This window comes from Rhagoletis pomonella, unplaced genomic scaffold, assembly GCF_013731165.1.
Source record: "Rhagoletis pomonella isolate Grant_MI unplaced genomic scaffold, Rhpom_1.0 Rhpom_scaffold_00004, whole genome shotgun sequence".
NCBI classification, from domain to species: Eukaryota; Metazoa; Arthropoda; class Insecta; order Diptera; family Tephritidae; genus Rhagoletis; species Rhagoletis pomonella.
In genome coordinates this window covers 29,159,399-29,181,249 of record NW_023458558.1, presented here as the reverse complement: position 1 = coordinate 29,181,249, position 21,851 = coordinate 29,159,399, and the positions used below count along the sequence as shown (strand labels likewise).

General features: G+C 36.8%; 2 protein-coding genes across 3 annotated transcripts; one reads left to right on the top strand and one right to left on the bottom strand.

Moving 5' to 3' along the window:
- The first annotated feature begins 2,087 nt into the window (after positions 1-2,087).
- On the top strand, positions 2,088-12,756 carry LOC118737412 (S-phase kinase-associated protein 2). Of its 2 annotated transcripts, none has more exons than XM_036467881.1 (6): positions 2,088-2,297; positions 10,157-10,811; positions 10,900-11,415; positions 11,502-11,913; positions 11,988-12,147; positions 12,228-12,756. In XM_036467881.1, exons 1-6 carry the CDS (start codon positions 2,239-2,241, stop codon positions 12,412-12,414), a joined length of 1,989 nt encoding a protein of 662 aa, XP_036323774.1. In that variant the 5' UTR covers positions 2,088-2,238; the 3' UTR covers positions 12,415-12,756. The 2 variants fall into 2 exon arrangements, with proteins under 2 accessions (XP_036323774.1, XP_036323775.1); XM_036467882.1 differs by lacking the exon at positions 2,088-2,297 and adding an exon at positions 9,692-9,890.
- A 2,100-nt stretch (positions 12,757-14,856) lies between these two features.
- Positions 14,857-21,006, bottom strand: LOC118737411 (phosphoinositide 3-kinase regulatory subunit 4). Its single transcript, XM_036467880.1, has 15 exons — positions 20,743-21,006; positions 20,498-20,678; positions 20,218-20,388; positions 19,882-20,162; positions 19,235-19,814; positions 18,920-19,115; positions 18,637-18,855; positions 18,084-18,564; positions 17,907-18,021; positions 17,612-17,825; positions 17,356-17,547; positions 16,789-17,245; positions 16,293-16,722; positions 15,736-15,911; positions 14,857-15,668 (listed from the first exon to the last, which is right to left on the bottom strand). The coding sequence occupies exons 1-15, from the start codon at positions 20,829-20,831 to the stop codon at positions 15,434-15,436; spliced, it is 4,017 nt and encodes a 1,338-aa protein (XP_036323773.1). The 5' UTR covers positions 20,832-21,006; the 3' UTR covers positions 14,857-15,433.
- Between the last annotated feature and the right edge of the window lie 845 nt (positions 21,007-21,851).

Sequence of the window (21,851 nt, the reverse complement as noted above, 5' to 3'; positions counted from 1 at the left end):
ATGGAGTTGCATTTAGTTGCATTTAGGTGCCGAATTTTGTATGGATAAATGGACATTTAGAGTAGCATTTAGAGCTAAATGCGCTAAATGTGCTTTTACGCGTAAGCAAAAACAGCCTATAAAAGTCCCCTTTCAGACACGTCAAGTCTTGCTTTCAAGTCTGCTCGTTCGTTGGCGAAGGAGGTGAGAAGAGAGGGGAAGAGTACAGATACCTCCGTACCGTCAATTCGTTTCAAGTTTTCTTGTCTCTTTTGATCTTTTGACGCGTGTGGAAGCAAATAGAAAACTCAAAAGAGAATGCGAAAAAAATTGCTTTCAAGACTTGACGTGTCTGAAAGGGGACTAAGTGTTAGAAACCCCCGCGCCCCCCGCGCCATTGTTTAGTGATGGCAGTAAGATTGGCGGCGTCTTGCGCTTATTTGCAAATAGTACCACTAATCAATACTTATTTGCGTGATCTAGTTATTTGAAAATAAAAAAATTAACTCTACGTTTATACGAAAGTTTGCCATTTTGCAAATTGTGATTGGAAATAATACGTGCGTATAAACGTAGTATATCATCATGTGAAGATTTTTCTGATTATTTATGAAAAATATGTTAATTTTGAAGATAAATCTTACTTATGGCAACACTGATTGAAACTTCCTCTTGGCTTTGGAAAGCTATTCACCAACGATTCCAGGGCGAATTTATACAAGGTGGTCAGTGATCGGACTCTCCACAATGTGGTAGATCGCCACTTTTTGAGTATCTACCACACAAGGTCTGCAATCTACCACATATTCGCATTTTTGAGTAGTTTTATTTTTGCTCGACATAACTTTCTCAAGTTTAAGAGCCAAAAATGTTCAACACTATACACTAACAACAGGCGTTATAAAATAAACTGCAAAATATTAAATTTTCTCAATATTCAGTATTTCGACAGAAAACGTGCTTTTATTGTCAAATTGCAAAATATATGATTTATAAAAATAATTAATAGCGAAATGTTAAAAAAGGCGATTTTTGTGAGAGTATTAGCAAATTTCAGTGCATCTAAAGTTTCTACAGCGTTGTTTATTTTTACTTGAGAATTATCAAAAAACGGCAAATCCCAAGTAGCAGTTTCTGGAACGTGCCACATTTGTTCGCTACATCATGATGTGATAAAAAGAAAAACTGTTCAAAATATGTGGTAGATTTCAGACCTTGTGTGGTAGATGCTCAAAAAAGTGATAGATCTAGCACAATGTGGTAGGCGCCCGATCACTGGCCGCAATGCGAGCAACGAGAAGATGATAGAATGTTCGACCCAAGGCGAATCTATACAAGGTGGTGCTACCGGATCCACTGAATTTGCGCCTCTGTCAAAATTATGTGTTTGTTGCAATCTTGTTTTGTACCGATTGTCAATGTGCGTATAATTTGTTATTGTAATTTTTGTTTTTTCGCCATGCTTCGTCGTACCAACAGATGATTCAATAATAAAAGGTTTGCTCATTAGTGCATTAGTTAATTTAAATTCAGTTGAGTTTGACTTTCCAGGATTTTGCCAGAAAAAATTCTTCTGACTAAATCTGACTACTTCGGACTGAAGAGCGTCACTCTCACTGAGTGTTGCCCTCTCATTTTTGCTGTCATTTTCGAGTTAAGGAACACTTTTTGGACTTAATAGCTCTGATCCAATACTTTTCGTGGAAAATCCTGTAGAACTGTCAAACAGCAAAATTACTCTCTGAAGTGAGAGTAAAAAGTGAGTAACAACAAAAAGTACGGGAACAAAAAAACCATTTTTCCTGTAAAAACGTCAACCAGTGATTGCTTGACACTTTTCATGATTTTACCAGAAGAAAAAGTTCGGGTAAAATCTTGCAACTTCATTCTCTACACAACTCTCCAAAAGTCGCTCTCATTTACAGGATTTTGGAGGATTTAGGAGTACGGGAACATTTTTCCTGCAACTTCCTGCAAATTCGTGTAAAATCCTGTAAGTTCATGGAGTACTGGATCAGAGCTAATCTGACTACTTCGGACTTTTCTAACTATCTATGGGAGATATGGAACGCAACTAATGCTTTTATCATGGTACCAACGTAAATTTCATGTAGCTGGCAGCGCAGTATTGCTGGAATGTAAACTAGTTGGCAATCTTACACTTGTTGATTGTAGAAATTCTACTCGTACCCTAATTTGCTTTGTGTTAATCGGCAATAAAATAAGGTGTAGAAAAACAAAGTGAAAAATATTAATACAATGTCTAATAAGAAGTTGAAACAAACAGATAACATTGAAAATTTGTGTCCGACGCCAAGGTAATTTAATATTTACGAAAATGCGTAAAATCTCCCACTGGAAATCTCATTCATAATCGTGTATTGGGTGGCTGTGTTCAGATAAGAAATTTCCAATAAGAAAGGCGCAAATTTCATTGGAATGACAGAAGCTGCCGAAATAGCTTTGTTTCTCACCAGATAATTATCACTAATTTCTGCTGGAAAGCGTTTCTTAACCCAAAAAACTAGCAGCTCGCTCTCGTTCTTACGCCCTATTTTTGCGTCTTGCTAATTTCTGCTAGTAAAAATGGATAAAAATTCGCGCCAAAATATTTACAAAAGACAAATACATCGATCAGCTGTTAACTGCTTGTTTTGCGTTTCTTTACTTTTTCTTTATTTCGCTCTCTGTGAGCGGACTAAATTTTCCCATCTTGCTGATAATTATCTGCTAGAAAAGAAAAAAAGCAAAGCCATTGTCGTTAACGTCAACGTGTCGCTGCAAATGCTACATACCACTATGAATTAATACAGCGTGGTAGCAAGATTGCATAAGCAACACCCACATGTACAGTTACTCCCAAAATGGTTTTTATTTTGTTAAATTTGTTTTAAAACATGGCTTATGTTTAAAGCCTTAAAACAAACCCAGCTTTTCACACTCGGCACCGAACGTTCGTGCACCTTGTTGTTGTTGTTGTTGTAGCGGCTACAACAACCCCGCCCAGATCGGTTGGTATCTCAGTCGTTGTCGTCAAGATCCACTAACGGCAACCCTAGGAAGCGTGCAGCTTCTGCGGGGTTTGCCCATAAGGACAAGGTCGTTAGGGATGTCGGGTTTGCCGGGCATGCGAAGAGATGTTTCGAGTCATGTGGGGTCTCTCCGCATGCCGGACATTCATTAGGCACATCCTCATTCAGCCTACTCAGGTAGGAGTTTAACCTGCTGCAGTAGCCGGAGCGTAGTGCACCTTCGTACAGTGTGGCGAAGAACTCAGGATATATCAGACGTTAGCGAGCAACTTATGTAAAGCTTAGATTTTGTTAAGTGTGAGTCCTGAGGACTCATGATGGTGTTTTGTGCTCCATAAACTGTATCAAAGCTTTCATTATTATTTTACATTTTCTAGCAGTATTGTCTGAATATGGCGTCCAAATGTAGATGTGAGAGTGTTTACCCCATAAATGACTGCAGAAAATGTAATAAGGAAATGGCTCCAAGAAGATGAAAATGGAAGTGATTTACAAGACGGTCTCTCGGATTGTGCAGGACATTTTCGTGATTATATTTCTGAAGTATGTTCTGACGATGTGGATGCCGATTTCATACAAAGTGCCCATCGCACCGCCAAAGAATGCTCGGATAATGACAACCAACACGAGAAGCTTGTACCATGTCTGACCGACATCGAAAACATGTTTTCGTTGCTAATACCATGTTCTGACCGACATCGAAAACATGTTTTCGTTGCTAAAACTGGTTTACGACTTAAACTTGTGTTTTCGGTGAGGGAAAAGCATTTTGGTTTTGTTTTTGTGTAGCAAAACTGTAATCAGAGGATGTAATAAACGTCAACGAAACACTAACAGCCGGTGTGAACGGCCTTCAGCCCACACTCCCAAAACACGTTTTCAAAGTGTTTTCGTTGTCGGTCAGAACATGTTATAAAACTGGTTTTCGACTTAAAACTTGTGTTTTCGTCCATGTAAAATCTGTCAAACGAAAACCAGTTTTCGCTGAAAACTACTTGAAAACTCACGTTCCACTCATTCCAATCGGTGTCTTCACTAGTTTTTTCGATTATTTATCGAAGTGGAAGTCATATTTTATCATTTTTAATACGCCATTTGGGATTTATTGTTAATTGGCTGCCAAAGCAAAACAAGAATGAAAGTAAGAGGTTGCTAATGAAAGGAACATGAGGGAAAAGCATTTTGGTGGTTTCTAATCAGAGGATGTAAGAAATGTCAATTTCGTTTTCGGTCAGAACATGGTATTACATTTTCTGTGTTTGTAAAAAAAAAACATTTTTTTCCTACATGTACCAGAAATATATATGAGGAATGTGCTTTAGGGCAGTGACTTTACCTGCTGCACGTTTTGTTACTTTGTACGATGTGTAAAAATTTTAATTTTTAATTCAATTAATGCGATTTTTTAGATATTTGAATTTTGCACATTGTTATACTATAATTTAATGGGGTATAAAATTGCATACCAGAATTCTTTTTAGAAATTCGTATTAAAGAGTTCGCGATTTTGCCGTAATTTTGCAGATTTTTCTTAATTTTTGAAAACATTATGGCTGACTTCCAAAACGTATCAATACAATGTTTAAATACTGTTATTCTGCGTTATTCAAACTGTTTGTATATGCAGAGTTGCGACACATTGCATATTTTACATATTCAATATAGCAATGAACAATTTCTCTGAATTTTCCATTTCTAAGACACCAATGGTAACCAATAACAAACGAAGCATCAACTTTGTTTCTGATGCGCTGATTGCTCTGGCGATGCGTTTCGACAACTTTTCACATGCGTTTTGGAAAAGTATACATTGCCAATATTGTGTAGTTCGGCGTTATGGAACATTATACTTTGTACGTATGCAAAGCAATTGGCGTTTTGGAAATCAGCGTATATTCGTGGATTTAAATGGCATTTGCTAAAACATAAACCATATTTTAAAACAAAATTAACAAACAAATTTTAGCATGTAAAACATAGCGAATATTAACAAAAAAAGGCCATACGCTTAATTTTGGGAGTAACTGTATTTTGTCAAGGCGAATTTATATAAGGTCCCAGCTGCGAGTGCTCGATATTTAAGAAAGTATCGATATCGTGAATAAATTTAATTCATTGCATGTAAAAACTATGTGGCGATATATCGGGCTGAACAATATCGATATCAGAAAAATCATGTTATTCTACTCCCAATTGAATAGAATATTAGAGGTGCCTTGGAACTCACCTAATTGTGTTATTTCCATCTTGTATATTTACTGAGGATTAAAGCGAAATGCTGGTCGACTGTGTTGTTAAAGGAGATAGACCAAGACGAAAGGTCTAACGGTGGCAACGAGTTAAGAGCCGTATCTACCATGCAGACGGTTTGTTAAACTTAAGGAGCTAAATAAATCACACAAGCTGCTGGTTAAACCTACTTTAGTATTTTCCCATACACTTCTTTGTAGATGAAAAATAAATTTCAACTTAAATATCGATAATGCGGGCAAAATATCGATGTCTTCTATATATTGACCTGGGAATATAGATTCAGAAAATCGATTATCGCAGCATAAAATATCGATGTTCAGAATAATCGATACGATGTCGAACATTTCTGGTCACAGCCGCCTTGCCGCAGTCCTTCTGAATATCAAAATGATCGGCCCTATCGCAACTTCACATGAACAAATATTCCCAAAAATTATAAAGCCAAACAAAAACAAATTTTCCCAATTTGTTTTTGTTTTGCATGTTAAATTATGGGAATGATTTATTCACACGAAATAGGCGATAGGGCTGGATGTTTGTTGTTAGCAAGGGGAATTCATGTTACAATAAACACACAATTTTGACATTCAGAAGGGTCGGCGAAAATCTAAATTCGCCCGTAACACCACCTTGTATAAATTCGCCTTGGTCGGATCCCATGATATTCGCGAATGCAAATGCGAATGTGAATGTTAGAATTAACATTAAAAATGCTATAATTAACTTAAGTCATCGTTTTTATTACTTAAAACTTTTGTGAATTATTAGAAGATTGAACGAGTGCTTGACCTACACTGTATAATCTTAATGATCTGTTTAATCTAGTAATCAAAAAAAGTAATTTTGCTGCCTTTTCTCCCTTGAGGTTTTTTTTTAGAGGCTCGTATATAAGGTCGGCTGTACTGGAAAATTGCTCACTTATCATCTGTCAATTTGTTCTATTTTAGTTTAGTTTTCCACAAATCGAGAGGATTTGCAACGAGATGTGCTGGTTTTTCTTTAAGATAAGCCTTCAATTAAGCTTTAATTTCACATTTTTTATACGTCCAGATTCTACATCCGAGCCTTCGCTTGCTGTGCTTTTATGTGACAGCACAATAACCATACCGAGTTTGGCACAAATTGGTAGAACGGTTACCGAGATACATTTATGTGATCATAAGTGGGCGGTGCCACGCCCATTTTCCAAAATTTTATCAATATAATCAATGAATAAATTAGCTTTAATACTTACTGATTTATCGAAGATTTTGCATTTGTCTAAATTTAAATTTTAAATTTTTTTGGCCATTTGTGATGCTGTAGCAGGGCCAACAACTATGCCAAGTTTGGAAGAAATTGGTGCAGCGGTTACCAATATATACACATATAACCATAAGTGGGCGCGGCTACACCCATTTTCCAAAAATTTATAGTATTCTAATTTTCCCTCTAAAAATTATTGCAAATATCAATTTTGAGTGAATTATCTTCAGTAGTTACTAAAATATCGCAGTTTTCGTATTTCTGAAACCTACCGTGAGGTAGGCGTGGTTATTGTCCGATTTTGGACATGTTCAATACCATCCGTCCTACGCCCGAAGGAAGTGCACCTACCAAGTTTCGTTAATACTAGGTTCACATATAAGTAGATTATCCTCATTTTCGAGCTTAACACCCTAATCTGTAATTATAACAAGAGATTAGCCATATAAAATACGTCCCTTGTTAATCTGTAATTATAAAATAATCTCAGATTTAACCGATAACTTTTCGGTGTCCATTCTAGTTTTATCGATTGTTTTTGCGAAAAAAAGAAGAAATGCCAAATATAAAATAAACAAAAATGTACGCCAGCAAGTAAAAGAGGTTTGTTAAGGTATTTTTAATAATTGTTAAGTTAAAATATATTTATATTGCTTATTATAGCAGAAAAACGTGATCACGGTGGCACAGAGAAGAAACATAACTTTTCCTTGAGATGTGAGAATAACAAGCACAACAAATTTGACGGCTAATAATCTGAGATTTGCCTGTGTAAACGTGGTGATTAAAAATCGAGCTTTGCTTGAGATAATATTGATATTTGAACATAGTTTAAGATATCTAAATTTTTACTCGAGTTATCGTGTGCACTGACGGACAGACAGTCATCGCATAATCGATTTTTTTTTTTCAATCTTATCATTTATGTATACATTTGTCTATATCTATCTCGATTCGTTTTGCCTGTTACTAACAACTGTTATGTGAACAAAGTTATAATACCCTTGTGCACAAATGCGCTCGGGTATAAAAATACGTACATATGGATGCATTTCCCTGTATTTATTTACCATTCCTTTAATAATAATAGATTGGCGCTAACACATATGTTAGTGTTTGGCGGAGCTTCTCCTCCGATTTGTGGCGTGTGCCTTGATGTTGTAACACAAAGGGGAGGGATCTATAGTTTTACGCCAACTCCGAACGGCGATTGTATTTTTATGAGAAGCTGTTTTTCATGGCAGAATTACACTCGGTTTGCCATTGCCTGCCGAGGGGCGATCGCTGTTAAGAAAAAACCATTTTTCTATATTTTTTTGCGATGTTGCTTTGACCAGGGCTTGAACCCAGGCCCTGCGCGCACTGCTAACCACCACACCACAGCGGCCGCCATTCCTTTACACTTTAAAATCGGTGAGCCTAATGTTCCAACGCCCGATTTCGTTGAAATTTCAACGGGATCCCGGTCTTTTTTTAATGAATAATTAAGCATTTTCAATATCGAAAGATAAGAGTAAACTCGGAATTTCTGAATGTTTCCCAAAGGAATAAGTAATAGAATTCATGGTCAGGCAAAAAAAAAAAATTAGGAGCATAATGGGTAAATGGAATTCAAGTCTGAGTCACACTTAAGTCGATATTAAAACATGGCTGATAGTGGCAGCGATGAATTTAGCGATTTTTGGAAATTGTAAACATCGATGGCAAACATCGAATTTTGAACTGATGTTATCGATGTTTCAAAAATATCTATGGTCCCTATTATGAGTTGCATTCAATTTTCGATCTTCACTGTTTATCGAATATCGAATGCGAAATTCGTATTATGAGCTATGCAACCGTATCGAAATTTTCGTTGAGTGTCGAATTTTCTGTCGAATTTTGCTTTCGATCGTGTTGCGAAGTGTTAGAAAATGGTGAAAAATGTATCACTTTGCCTTTGTTTTCTTACTTTTTGGCGGCTAGATACTAATTTTAAGCAATATTTATTAATTGAATGCAGTTCTAACATCGTGAATACTAAATACAAGCTCGAAAAGCTGTTTTTATTTATGAAAGCAAATCCCAATACTTAGTTGGCACGATCTCTGAGAACAAAATCGTAGAGCTGTTGCTTGAGGTGTTGATAGTTTTAAAATGTTTTAAATCGATTTGGCTCACAAACGCCTCTTTAGACAGTCGGAAGTTTTTAACAAATCTATAGACGAATTTCTTAAATATATTGGCCCGTAGTCATAGTCAAAATAAAGTCGACTTTACAGTTAGTTGCAGCTTTTTTGACAGATATCCCATTGAAAATTATGTCAAAAAGCTGCAACTAACTTTAAAGTCGACTTTATTTTGACTATGACTACGGGCCATTGTATGTCAAAATAGTATATTCGAAAGACTACACTTAAAGTCTCTTAAAAGTTGTCTTCCCTGACCAGTTTACTACGCTCTCATCCTATGGCGAATCGTGGAACCATAACTCAGTTGTTCTAATTTTTACCAAGTTTTTATAAACTCGCTTTCTTTTCTACTTCATTTTCACTCATTTAAAGACATATGTATAAGCACACTATTTAGTTTGCTCGATTTGTAAACAAAGCTTCTAAGCGGTGAAAAATATACTATTGTGAACAATTTATACGAGCGAAATTCACAATAGCGCTATTCTTCATCGAATAAGCGTCATAATACCAAATGAAAATTTGTTCGATCAGCATTTTCGACCACAGTCGAAGATCGAATGCAACTCATAATAGGTGCCTATGCATCGTTTGCATTCCTCAGCTCTAGTGGCTATTAAGGCTGCGACATCGAGCTCGTAACATCGATGTTACACGATGTTAAAAACATCGGTATTTTTCATTGAAAGATTAGGCGTTTGAATGTGTGAAATGATTGAGTGTAATTTTTTCAGCACTATATCCACAATAATATTCGAAAAAAACAGTAAGTTAACTCAAAAGGCTCAAAACCAATGATGTTATGTACATATATAAAATCATTGAGGAATAGAACATTTTTAACCACTGCCTTACCTTCGTATTTTATAGAAGTCGAAAGCAGATTTCAAGGTAATAATTAAATAGCCAAAACTCAAACTTTTTCAGACGACTTTATTAATTTTCCGACATGAACATCGAGCCAATAAGTCGATGTTGTCCAAATATCGGAAAATAAAAATCGTTTTTAGCGCTCGATTTTGTCAAAACATCGATTACTTGCAAAAATCGATGTCGATGTCGCCGCCCTAGTAGCTGTCTTTCCGTCAATTGTACTTGTTGTTAAACAAAAGGCGGCGCAGGTTTTTTTCGTTTGTATTGTTAGTATATGTAATCTGCAGTCTTTTTGTTGAGGTGGATCTTCGCTGAGATTGCAAATTGAAGAATTCAGGTATTAAACACATTATTGCTGTCGGTTTATATTATTCCAACCCATAGTATAGTAAAGATGTTCGGCAAAGTTACTTGCGAGCATTTGTGCTGATTAATTAAATAAGAGGTGTGTGACCCTTCGTAGCTTGCTATCGACATTTTTTGATTTTTAATAGATTTGTTCATATTGTCTTTCCAGAGCGTGCTTGGCCATACAGGCAATAAAAGATGTGTCATTAAATGTGCACAAGTCGTACAATAACAATTCTTTCACTTTATTTTCAGAAAACGTGTAAAAACTACTCCAATCAACAGTTGGAAAGTAGCTAAACTTGAAACAAACTCATCACCAAGTACTCTAACCACAGAATATTTGGAGGAAATGGGTATTGGTATGCTTGACTCGGAAGAGAGCTCATCATCTGCGGCTTCATCAATTGCTCTTGTTCTGAGTGCAAGTGCAGATGAAAATTCGAATGGGGTTACTCCAAATTTGGATGCACCAAAGATGTGTCACAATCGTATTGCATCCTACCGACCTTTGGACAGTACGCTAGACAGTACGCTTAGCAGTGAAAATAATACATTAATAGGTAGCCCCAACATCAGCCATATTGAACCCGAGTGTAGTAATGCAAATCATCAACATTGCAATAATAATAACAATACATTAGACTCCTTTGGTGACGAAAGCAAACAAACGTTGCAGCTGCAACAATGTCAATCTAAAAATGTAGATAAAGTACTACCTCAATATAGGAAAGTCGCTATACTTGGTGTGGGTGCAGGTAGTAGTTCGTCGTCCGCGTCTGCATCACAACCAAATGTTACAAATTCGAATTCCAACTCGCCTTCAGCAGGCAGAAGCACACGCAGTCCGTTGGCTACAGTTTCTGGCAACAACCATAATCGAACAGTAAGGAATGCTTCACAGCATGAGGTATTGGATAACAGTTTTGAATATTGTAATTTCGTATAGGTATTCTAATTTATTTAAATCTTAATTTTATTTCTATTATAATAAATAGAGCATAGGAGGTAATGGCATCGCTACAATAAATAACTCAACAAATCCCAATCCTGTATTATATGCATCCAACTACATGCCCATGCCTTCAACCAGCAAGCAGATAACTTTAATCAAACAACAACAGCGACAACAGCTTCAACAGCAGCAGTTGCAGAGGCAAGTTCAAAATCTAAGCCAACATCAGCAGAAGCAAAAACCTAATGAGCAGCATCCACATATGGCTTTATATGACAATTTCTTCTTGTTTCGACAACAACAACAGTTGCGCGATCATGTTAACGATGGAAAGGATCATTTTAGCTCGTTGTCGGATGAGATTATTTTACAAATTTTTAAATGGCTTCCTAAAAAAGCGTTAATACGCTGTAGCTATGTTTGTCGACGTTTTGGTAGATGTGCCAGTGATGAGTCGCTTTGGACGCGTCTGGACTTAGGAGGACGGCATTTGCGGGCTGGTGCCCTGGAAAGTATATTAACACGCGGTGTAGTAATTCTACGTTTAGCGCAAGCCGAGGTAATTTAAAAAATATAATTATTTATACGTTGTGGAAAAAAGGGGACATATGTATGTAAATAATTTTTTTTTTTTTTGCATTTAAGTTGAATCATCCCATCTTCGATAGTGACTTTCTACATGCCGAAACGAAGTTCGAATCGAAGTTGCAGTATTTAGATCTAAGTATGGTATCGGTTACAAAGCCGTCGCTAAAAATGCTATTATCACGTTGCCGACAATTAAAGAAACTAAGCTTAGAGCATGTGCCCATTAACGATGAAATTTGTAACGAAATAGCTAAGAATGCCAATTTAGAAGCACTGAATTTAGCAATGTGTATAGGATTGGAAGCCTGGAGTGTGCGCAAAATAATGGAATCATTGCAAAATTTAAACAGTTTGAATATATCATGGACAAACTTATCGGTGGATGCTGTGACATCGGTAGTGACAAATGTGACACCAAATCTTATGCGATTGAATATGGCTGGCTGTCGGAAGACACTGTATGACTCACGTAGGTTATGGAGACAAAGGGAAACATTTCTTTTTTTACTAATATAGGGGTTTTTCCTATTTTTTTTTTTATAGACGTGGCCAGCTTGGCCAAACGATGTCCACAACTTCTAGAAATAGATTTCTCTGATTGTACTGCATTGACAGGCAGTGTCGTTAATATTATTTGTAGATTCAAAATGCTCGAATATTTGTCTTTGTCTCGCTGCTATCTCATTCCTGCGTCTTCCTATATGTAAGTACCATTTATTAAACTTTCGTAAATTAATGCCAATACGGCGATTTTTTTTGTGATTTCCCGTTTTCTCTTTTTAGGGATTTAATTAATTTGCCCACACTGACTTATCTGGACATATTTGGAATGCTCTCAGATACTGGAATGGAGTTGTTGGAACAAAACTTTCCAAATATAGGAATTAATAAATTCATCCACAGTTCAGTAGCCAGACCAACTGTTGGAACACGTCGCACATCAATTTGGGGTCTTCGCACGCGGGACTAGAATGTTAACATGGACGATAAGAATATGTGTATTACGTTAGTTTCAGAACAAAACCAGGGCTCGAATCGTAACGGTCGTGAGCGAGCAACTCGTTTCGTAAAAATTAATATTTCGGATTATAACAACTGTCGTCTCGTGCACAGAATTACGAAATATGTAGTTTTACGGGACGAGTCGCTCGTTCACGACTTACGATTCGAACCCAAAGATGTAATAAGGCAGTTTTGTATTAGTTTTTTATTCAATGTTTTATATATGATACGCCTAGTTTCTAATAAAATCGTCATATTGTCGAAAAGCGTTTAGAAAAGCAATCAATTATGATAAATATTATGAAGGAAAGATATCTATGTTTTAGTTATAATAAGAAAATAAGTGTTGTCGCGTTTTATGCAAATCATGCTTTCATTTCCCATTTGTATGACTGCGCTCCATTGTGTCTTAAATAAAACACTACTATTTTGTCACATAATCAATTAATTTTAATCCTTTGGAAATTTTTGTATTTGCTTAATTTTCTACTGCAACCTGTTGTTGTTATTGTAACAGCATACAAATTCCCCAAAGAGATTTTGGGGAGTGTTGCTGGAGTGACAGTCTTTGGCCAGATATAAATCTGGGTCGTTCCAGTTACGTAGACCCGACTGTCGTGGGAATCAGTTTTTTCGCCAGCTGTATAGGCAGAGACGTTGGCGTAGCCAGGTAGGGGCAGGGAGTGTTCGAGCTCCCCCTTACTTTCAAAATTTCCCTATATATAAAAAAAGTAAGTGCGTCTGGGCCACACTGCAGAAGTGAAACTTATGTACGTTACATACATATCTCTTTTGTCTCATAACCATACATACATACATCTGCTTTTGCTTAAGGTTATATTTTTTGTCTTTTCTATCTAGATCCCTACCTCTACCCCTGTTTGTTTAATTACATTTATATTAGATGAATATCGATAACAAAATCGATAAAAACCAATAAAAATCGATAAATATTGATAACAAAATCGATAAATATCGACAAAAAATCGACAAATATAGATAACAAAACCGATAAATATCGATAACAAAATTGATAACAATATCGATAAAAATTTATATAGAAAAATCGTTAAAAATATCGATAAAATTATCAATTATTTTATCGACAAGTCCCGAGAACCCCGAAAAAATTTAAAATCCCAAAATAGTTCGAAGATTGAATCTCCGTGTCTCTCTCTATATCCTTTCCTCTTTAATTACCTTCATTTTAAACTTTCTTCGCATATCTTTCTCTTTGTCTTTACTTTGATGTTTATATTTTTCTTCATCAACATATTCCCCTTCACCTTTGCCCTTATATATATAAGTAAAATGTTTAAATTTACCTTAGTCCTCATTTTTGCCTTTATCTTTGTTTTTTATTTTTTTATTTTTACCTTTGCGTTTATCCTTTTCTTTATCTATGTACGCAGTCACCTTTACTTCCATTCTTTCTTTCTTTTTCTAAGTGTTATTCTTTAACCTTATATTAGCTAATTTTTGTTAAATTAATAATAATAATAATGTGCATACACACATGAAGCACTTGTTTCAACCCGAACCATTGCCGTTGCACCATTTCCGTGTGCGATTTCCGTTGAATTTGCCAATTTACTCCTAACCAACCAACTGCCGATAAAGAAGTTTCACTTCAAAAATAGTACCCTGAAATGCCAGCTTAATAGGGTCGAGGGTATTACAGATAGCAACTAGCAAATGAGTTGCTAGTGTATGGCCGATAGAAACTGCTTCTTTATTGGGCCTAAGGACCAATCAATTCGGGTACTATGTGCTGCTACATCAACAACTACAAATGAGTTGCTATATTGGCAACTGCATTCTTGTGATTGCAGCGAAAATTTTGCTCGGGGAGATTTTATTTTTTTGAACTACGGAGCTTATTTACACTAAAGTCTGCGTCGTGGTAGTCCATAATTCTATTGTCTTTAATTTTACAGCACTTACCTATAGATGCTATATATATTCCGCTCTATGTTGAAGATCGTCATCGTCAGTAAAAGTGACGCTACTGCCATCGTCAGCCATGTTACTGATGCGCTGACGATCGTCGACATTGACGATGACGATATTCTGCATAGGACCGAATATACGTATACCGGACCCAAGTTTCTCGATAAGGGGCAACCAAGATTCTTTTTTGTTCGTTTATATAAAGCAGTGGATAAAAATATACGTATATGCGAAAGCAAATTTATCTGTTTAAATGAACACCACTAATATTTCTTGCAAACACACATCGATTTGGATATTTCATTTCGCCTCCGACACAGAATTGTTTTCGTACAAAATAACGCAAAAAAGCTTACTTAGGCATGCCATTGTTACGAATTTCGAAAGTTCGAAAATACGATTCGGATTGCAGCATACTATTCCTACGATTCGTAGCAAAATCCGAATACGAAAGAGTTGCAGAATAGGGGTGTTAGTATCAATTTTCTTTATGTCTACGTTTATTACATTACTTATGTAATAATATTTTGTAGTATTATTTTCTCTTGTTTTAATAGGTTTAATGTTATATTTAATGAACCGACTTCATTTTTGTGTGTATTTAGTCAGATATTTGCTTTAACAAAACTCGACAGGTCAGCACGACCGTACTCGTCGAGGAGCCATTTTGAACTGTTGGGGGTTATATCTTAATAAATTTCATATTTTATTGAATGTTTCACATACGTACATAAACATATACATACAATACATAAAGTAATATGCAGTTTTGCTCACTTTTTCATGAATTAAAATTAAAATGGATCAACATGTAAAACAAAATTTTCAGAATTATCGCCGTTTTTAAACGAAACTTTATGCATCATTAAAGTATGTGTTAGACACAAAGTGCATTTGAGATGAAATATGACGAATCACAGACATACGTACATGTACCGATGTGCATATACATATGTACATATGCATAAAAAATATTTAAAATCTATACAGTGCATTTGTGTATGATTAATAATTTATAAATAAAAATAAATATTTGCCTACTTCCATAACTTGATAACACCATCACGCGCAGCAGATGCAATAAAGATCTGTCCTTTATCCGTTTTACACATTAATAAATCAGTGATGGCATCATGGTGACATGGCGACGGCATATCTGGCCCCGAACGAGGATTTTCTTCCATTGAACAGCTTGCTGAATTTATATCTGACGGATTACTCAATGAGACTGTTTGTTCGAAAATTACTTGACTGCCGTCAATCATCTGTGAACTGCGAATAGAAACGCGTAAATATATAGTGAATATGTTTGCATAAAAAATTCACAAGATCTGCATACTCATAGTTGAAGGAAACGTCTTCAAGATTGTCTTTGGCAGCAGGTACTTTCAGTGATGAATTCTTAGGCTCGTTCAGGTCCCAATAACGTATACGTTGATCTGAGCTGCCAGTTAGTATGAATGGTGTTTTATCCACTACACCGCTCAAAATCCCACATGATGTCGATGTTTCATTCTATAAGATAAACGATACCATTACTTATGGCCCTACGGTGTATGGCGACTGATAGCCGATGGGCAACCATATACTAAAGTTCGCATTACGTATGGCTACTGGCTACTGACTGTCGGCTACTGAGTCTAGTAGCGGAATTTTCTGTCTCCCGCTAACGAGGATTTTGTTATTTGTTCACATAAATTGTTCAACACATTGGAGCACAGTTGCCATTACTTGGGAAAAGTTCATGTCAAAAAAGTAAATTCGGATGTTTTCTGCGCGTTTCTGAGATTATTCGCTACACATAATACAAATTACGATACTGGCAAACATGGCTACTAGATCAGTAAGTAGACCCCAGTCGCCATACATAATAGGGCCATTAGTTAGTTATATTACTGTGTGGGTATTTGAAAGCACAGATGCTGAACTGGCCCACAATACTGTTTGGCGATGACCCGTTTCAATATTCCACAAAGAGACTTCATTATTCGACTGTGAGGCTGAAATTAAATATGAAGGTTCTGTTGGATGGCAGGCAACTTTGCGTATCCTCGAGCCAGTGGGATGTTTAATTTCGGCAATTGGCAGTTGGAAACGCAAATCCCAACAAATATGTTTTCCACCACTAGTGCCGGTAGCTAACCACGAGCCAGCTGGGTCAACGCATATTGTTGTTATAACACCATGTTGCAGTTCATTCTCTAAACGCCAAACGGGCTTTTGCACCCGTGTATCCCATCCAACTATGGCGCCATATACCGTGGCATAGATGATAACGCTTTGATCATAGGTTTGCATATCCACAACGGGTCCATCGCTTTGGTCACTACAAATAAATCAATTCAATAATTAGTCAAAATTATTCAAGCTTTCAAATGTACAAGCAGTTTACTCTTCGTCTAAATGCAATGCTTGTTGCAACGCCATTTTTGATGAATTCCTATCAATACGCATAATTAATAAACTGCCATCCTTGCCACCAACTGCCAACGACTGACCGCTGTCGCAAGCAACCAGTGAATAAATCGGTGTATTTGCTGAGTAAACTTGACGCGACCTATTGATGCCCTGATTGACATTCAATTTATTACAATCCCAAAGCCTCACTGTGCCATCAACGCTGCCACTTGCGAAGATAGGACCGTTCGGCCTTAACGATGTCATTCTAATTACAGACTCGGAATGTTCGTGGAGATGAGCTATCATCGTGCCATTAAGAGACCAACCTGGTGGATAGGACGAGTTTAGCCTTTCGTTATGGCTGTGATGTGAAAATGCTAGCATACTGTAACGAGTTTTAAAGGAATATCGCAGTGCGTCTAAATCTTTTCGACACTCCGACGAACGTTCTGTAGAACAGAGAAATATATGTATATATATTAATTGAAATACGACTGTACGATTGCATATATGTACATATGTAAACGATAATAAGATTACATTTTTTTTATGAACATACCTTGCCAATAGTTGCGTTCAGGCATTGTATACTCTCCGAGTGAAGTGGCGGCGCTAACTATTGGTGCCTGTTGAACAACACCGCCCACTATGGTAATGCCAGTCGGTGGGCTGCCAGCCGCGCCGCCAAGAGACGAGATAGCAGCATCCGATGCAGATGATGCAGTGGCAGATAGAATCCCTTCACTTGCGCCTAAATGAGCATTCCATTAAAAATTACAAAAAATACAAAAGTAACGAATGGTTAGCTTTCTTACGTGCTTCCTGTGGCGATTTTGCTAGCTTCTCAACTAGTGGGTAGTCATGGCATTGCACATATTTGGGGTTAATCACTATACGACCATTACCGGAGAAGGGCTCATCCACATCTTGCTGCGATTTATGCTTAAGTTTGAACCAATAAGGCTGAAAGGCGAGAAGCTGCATTTCCACCAAATCATTAAGACCTTCTGAGGTCAAGCGGCAAAAGAGCTGTGAAAAAAGGAAAAAAAAACGTTTGTTAATAGAATGTTAGTAAGAATTGCTTATTAAAAGAGTTGGGACGTTTCTCACATTTCGTAAAGCTTGGCTGGATTCATCAAGTTGGTGCAGATTTGCTTGTCTTGGGTTATTGCGAGCTTTGGCGCGAGCTTCCAGTTCTTTTACAAACATCTGAATGTCGTTAAACCTAAAATAAATTTTAAACCCATATGATTTACCAAGCAAAAACAAAAAAGGACATTAGCTTACCTCAATATACTGTCGTAAATTTGTTGGGGAATAGGTGGCTGCAAACAATCCAATAGCAAGTCTGGCCTTTCGACTTGAATTAAAGGCATTTTTAGAAATTTGCTTATCGCCGGCATTATCTTTACATGCACATCTATGGCACTCAATGTGCGTGCCGCTGTTGAGATCATGCCACAAATTTCGTGCCGTATCCACAAGTTAGGATGACATAAATAACAAGCAGTTTCCTTAATAACCTCGGTGATTGTTGGCTTCTTAATATGGCCTAATTCTATGAGAGTAGTGATAGCACGTATTGCCTTGCTTATGACAAACTCTTCACGGTCCGTAAAGCCCTGCTGCAAAAGAGGCACGAGTATATCGGATGCCTGCCAACCAACATAGCCAGCAACACCGGCAATGTTATCATAGAATGAGCCGCGCAAATTTTTATCCTCATCATTTAGGAATGTCATTATGTGAGAAAGTATAATGTCATTAGCTGGACGGTGTGGAATATGCAAAAAAAAAAAAATGCTTTAAGATGTTTGCTTGGAAAGTAGTGTAAACAAACCTTTCTCTTTGCCAAAGAAGCCGCATAAATCACAAATCCCTGATTCGATGAGTGTCTGCTTAACAATTGGCCTTGCATCAGTTAGAAGACTTAATACGTTCTGCTGGATTATGTCATGCAATGCATTTAATTCAGCCTCATATCTGCGAGCGGGCATATCATTCGGTGCATTACGTTGGGTCTCCTCCAAAAAGTAAATCGCGATTTTGGCGAGTTTGGCTGTGAAAAATATTCACATTAAATTAGGAACATTCTATAACTTACCTAAATAGCTTGGGCTCACCAATATTTCGTGCAAACGCTACGCGCACAATAACAGCGCTCGGCTCTCCCGACAGTTTTGCTATGGATGGCAAAATATATTCGGGGAAAACATTTGCATCACTAAGCGGTATATGCCTGACCATGCTGAGGCAAGCCGTAAGCGTTTCAATTGCTTCGACTTGAACTTTTGCTGAGGAGTTTTGTGCCAGATAAAGCTGGAAAAATGAATTGTCAAAAATTCCTAAATAATTTTACTTTTATTTGTGAATAGCATTTTGTTTTCGTTGAATAATCCCAACAAGAAGGAAAACTTATCTATTTGAGCTATACTTACAATATAAGGCAATATGCGATCCAAAATTGTATCTGATGTTGTGTAATTGCAAAGCTTTTGTAGAATTTCAAGCGAACAAATTTTTGTATTAGATTGCTTCAGGCCACGTATGCAGGAGGTAACTACCGTGATTATTAAAATTAGGCCATCTTGCTCAGCTGGTAAGCGTGGACATATCTTTTCAATGCATCGAGCTCCTGCTACATCGCCTTCATCTGGCGTTAAATCAGTGACATTGGTTAGTACTGTGATACAATGACCAATGTCGGAATGTAGACGTAAAATTTTATCATCTGGTGACATTATTGGCGAAGACGAAAACATTTGCAAATACGATTGCAGAAAAGAGTAAAAGTATTCCGGAAATAGACGACCACGTTCTTCGTCCAAATAATCCTCTGCACTCTTGCGGCACGTGGAGTTTAAGTTTATCATGGAGGAAAGCAGCGAATGCAAATGCTCATTTTCAATACTTTCCAAATGTTTAGTCACTAAGTCATTATCACCGCTACGGTAAGCGAGTAGCTGGGATAATTCGAACGGTGCGGCACCCTCCGTCCATAGCTCCAAAAGCGCGCAACTGAAAAAAATAAACGTTTTTTTGAGTATGACGGTGTTGGTGGTATCTTAATTGGTAAATAGTTTACCCTGCAGAGAATATGTCCATAGCTGGCGTCAATGTATTATCAGATATGTAGGGCCCCAAGCGTACTAAGGAATCAGTAGGAAGCATAGCGCCATAGCCTTCTGCATCATCAGATGAAAAACTCACGAAACGTTCAGGTGCAATATAACACGTACGTCGTCTACTTGTGTCAAAGAAATACGTATAGTCCGCAGGGTTATCTTCTGGGAGGTAAGTAGGTTTAAAGGAAGCAAAGTCAGATAACAAAACCCAATTCCATGAAGTTATTAATATATTCTCAAGCTGTTGGATAAGAAATTGTTTGAATATAGTTTTCGTTATACGATATTCCACTAACCTTTATATCGCCATGACAAATTTTTTGCTTGTGGCACTGATTTAGAGCACAAAGAATTTGAAATGTGATCCACTTTTTCTCTAGAGTTGTGAGGAATGGACGCGTGGAAACGCGGTCGTACAAGCTATTCTTTACGTATTCACGCATTATATACGCGGCTTTATCAGTTAACTATTTAATGAGCAAAGAACGCCTTATTAATTTCACACAATTACGCATATGTAAATATATTTATGTAAATAAGTTCATAGATATCTTCAACATTACGTTGGCTACTTACCACTACCCTCTGAAAGGGTAAGCAATTAACTGCATTGGCTAGTGTCTTCTTAATATATTCCAAACGTTCCTTGTGATTTTCCAGCGGCAGCGTAGGATCATGCCTTACAAAGACTTTCACTACCACTAAACCTTCCTCGGATTTCGCTTTAGCCACTTTGAAGAAGCGTGTGCTACCCATGCTGCACAAGGTATTATTTAAATTATTATAAAAGAACGACTTGCAAATGCTGATTTTTCACTCACTTTGATTCGAAAATAATTTCGGAGCCCGAGAAATAGTGATCCATTGGGTAAATTTGCGACGGTGCTATACCCACCAGCTGATTACCCATCTTGCTGGTCGAGGTTGGAAAATCGTTGTCTAAGGGTATATCTTTATTTGATACTCAAAAATATTGTGATAACACTCGTTTTTTATATTAAACGTCGTAATTTTATTTTTACAGCAAAAATGACGCTGGAGTACCAAAAAATGTTTACCTGGAAAACCTGTTATGAATTTGAGTCAGCTGTTTTCTTTCACCTGGGCTTGATGCAGTGTTGGTAAGCGTAGTCAGAGAAGGAAATACGAATTTTGCCGTGGCTGATGCTAAAAGCGCGTTTCCATGTCGTCCAAATTGCGCAATTTCGACACTATTCCCAATTTCAGCAGGAATTGCGATACGATACTCAATTTGAGCCCTTCTTTTTTAAGTCGGACAGATTTCGTAAAAAAAATGAAGCCAATCGAAACTGTGTCACCAAATTTCGTGTCCAATATGAAAAAGAATGTCGTCTCATATATGTAATACTTCTATATTGTCAGTAAGCTAACTTCCCAATGTGTAAGCATTCCGAAATCAAAGCGAGACAGTCTACCCTTTTCCAACAGTATTTCAGAAAAACAAATGTATTTCAGAAAAGGCCAAATGAATTTCAGAAAAGAAAAATATTTTTAGAATACAGTTGTGCTTTTCTGAAATACATTTGTGCTTTTCTGAAATTCATTTGCGTTTTTCTGAAATTCATTTGCGTTTTTCTGAAAATAATTTGTACTTTTCTGAAATACAACTGTGTTTTTCTGAATTTCATTTGGCCTTTTCTGAAATACATTTGAGCATTTCTGAAATACATTTGTCCTTTTATGAAATATATTTGAGGTTTTCTGAAATACATTTGAGTTTTTCTGAAATTCATTTGGCCTTTTCTGAAATTCATTTGGTCTTTTCTGAAATACATTTGTGTTTTTCTGAAATACTGTTGGAAAAGGTGTAGTACGAGGTTCGTATAGTAACTTCTCCAGTTAAACATTGCACCGAAAGCTTAAAAGCAAAATAGAGCGTAAAATTGAGAAGAAAACTAGCAGAAAAAGT

Excerpts from the sequence above, each read along its gene's own strand:
- LOC118737412 (XM_036467881.1), top strand. The coding sequence starts at position 2,239 with ATGTCTAATAAGAAGTTGAAACAAACAGATAACATTGAAAATTTGTGT. Across the intron at positions 11,416-11,501 it reads TACGTTTAGCGCAAGCCGAG|TTGAATCATCCCATCTTCGA; the intron begins GTAATTTAAAAA and ends TTTGCATTTAAG. Across the intron at positions 11,914-11,987 it reads GAAGACACTGTATGACTCAC|ACGTGGCCAGCTTGGCCAAA; the intron begins GTAGGTTATGGA and ends TTTTTTTTATAG.
- LOC118737411 (XM_036467880.1), bottom strand. The coding sequence starts at position 20,831 with ATGGGTAATCAGCTGGTGGGTATAGCACCGTCGCAAATTTACCCAATG. Across the intron at positions 20,163-20,217 it reads TTTGTCATGGCGATATAAAG|CTTGAGAATATATTAATAAC; the intron begins GTTAGTGGAATA and ends CTTATCCAACAG. Across the intron at positions 18,856-18,919 it reads AGCGTTTGCACGAAATATTG|CCAAACTCGCCAAAATCGCG; the intron begins GTGAGCCCAAGC and ends TATTTTTCACAG.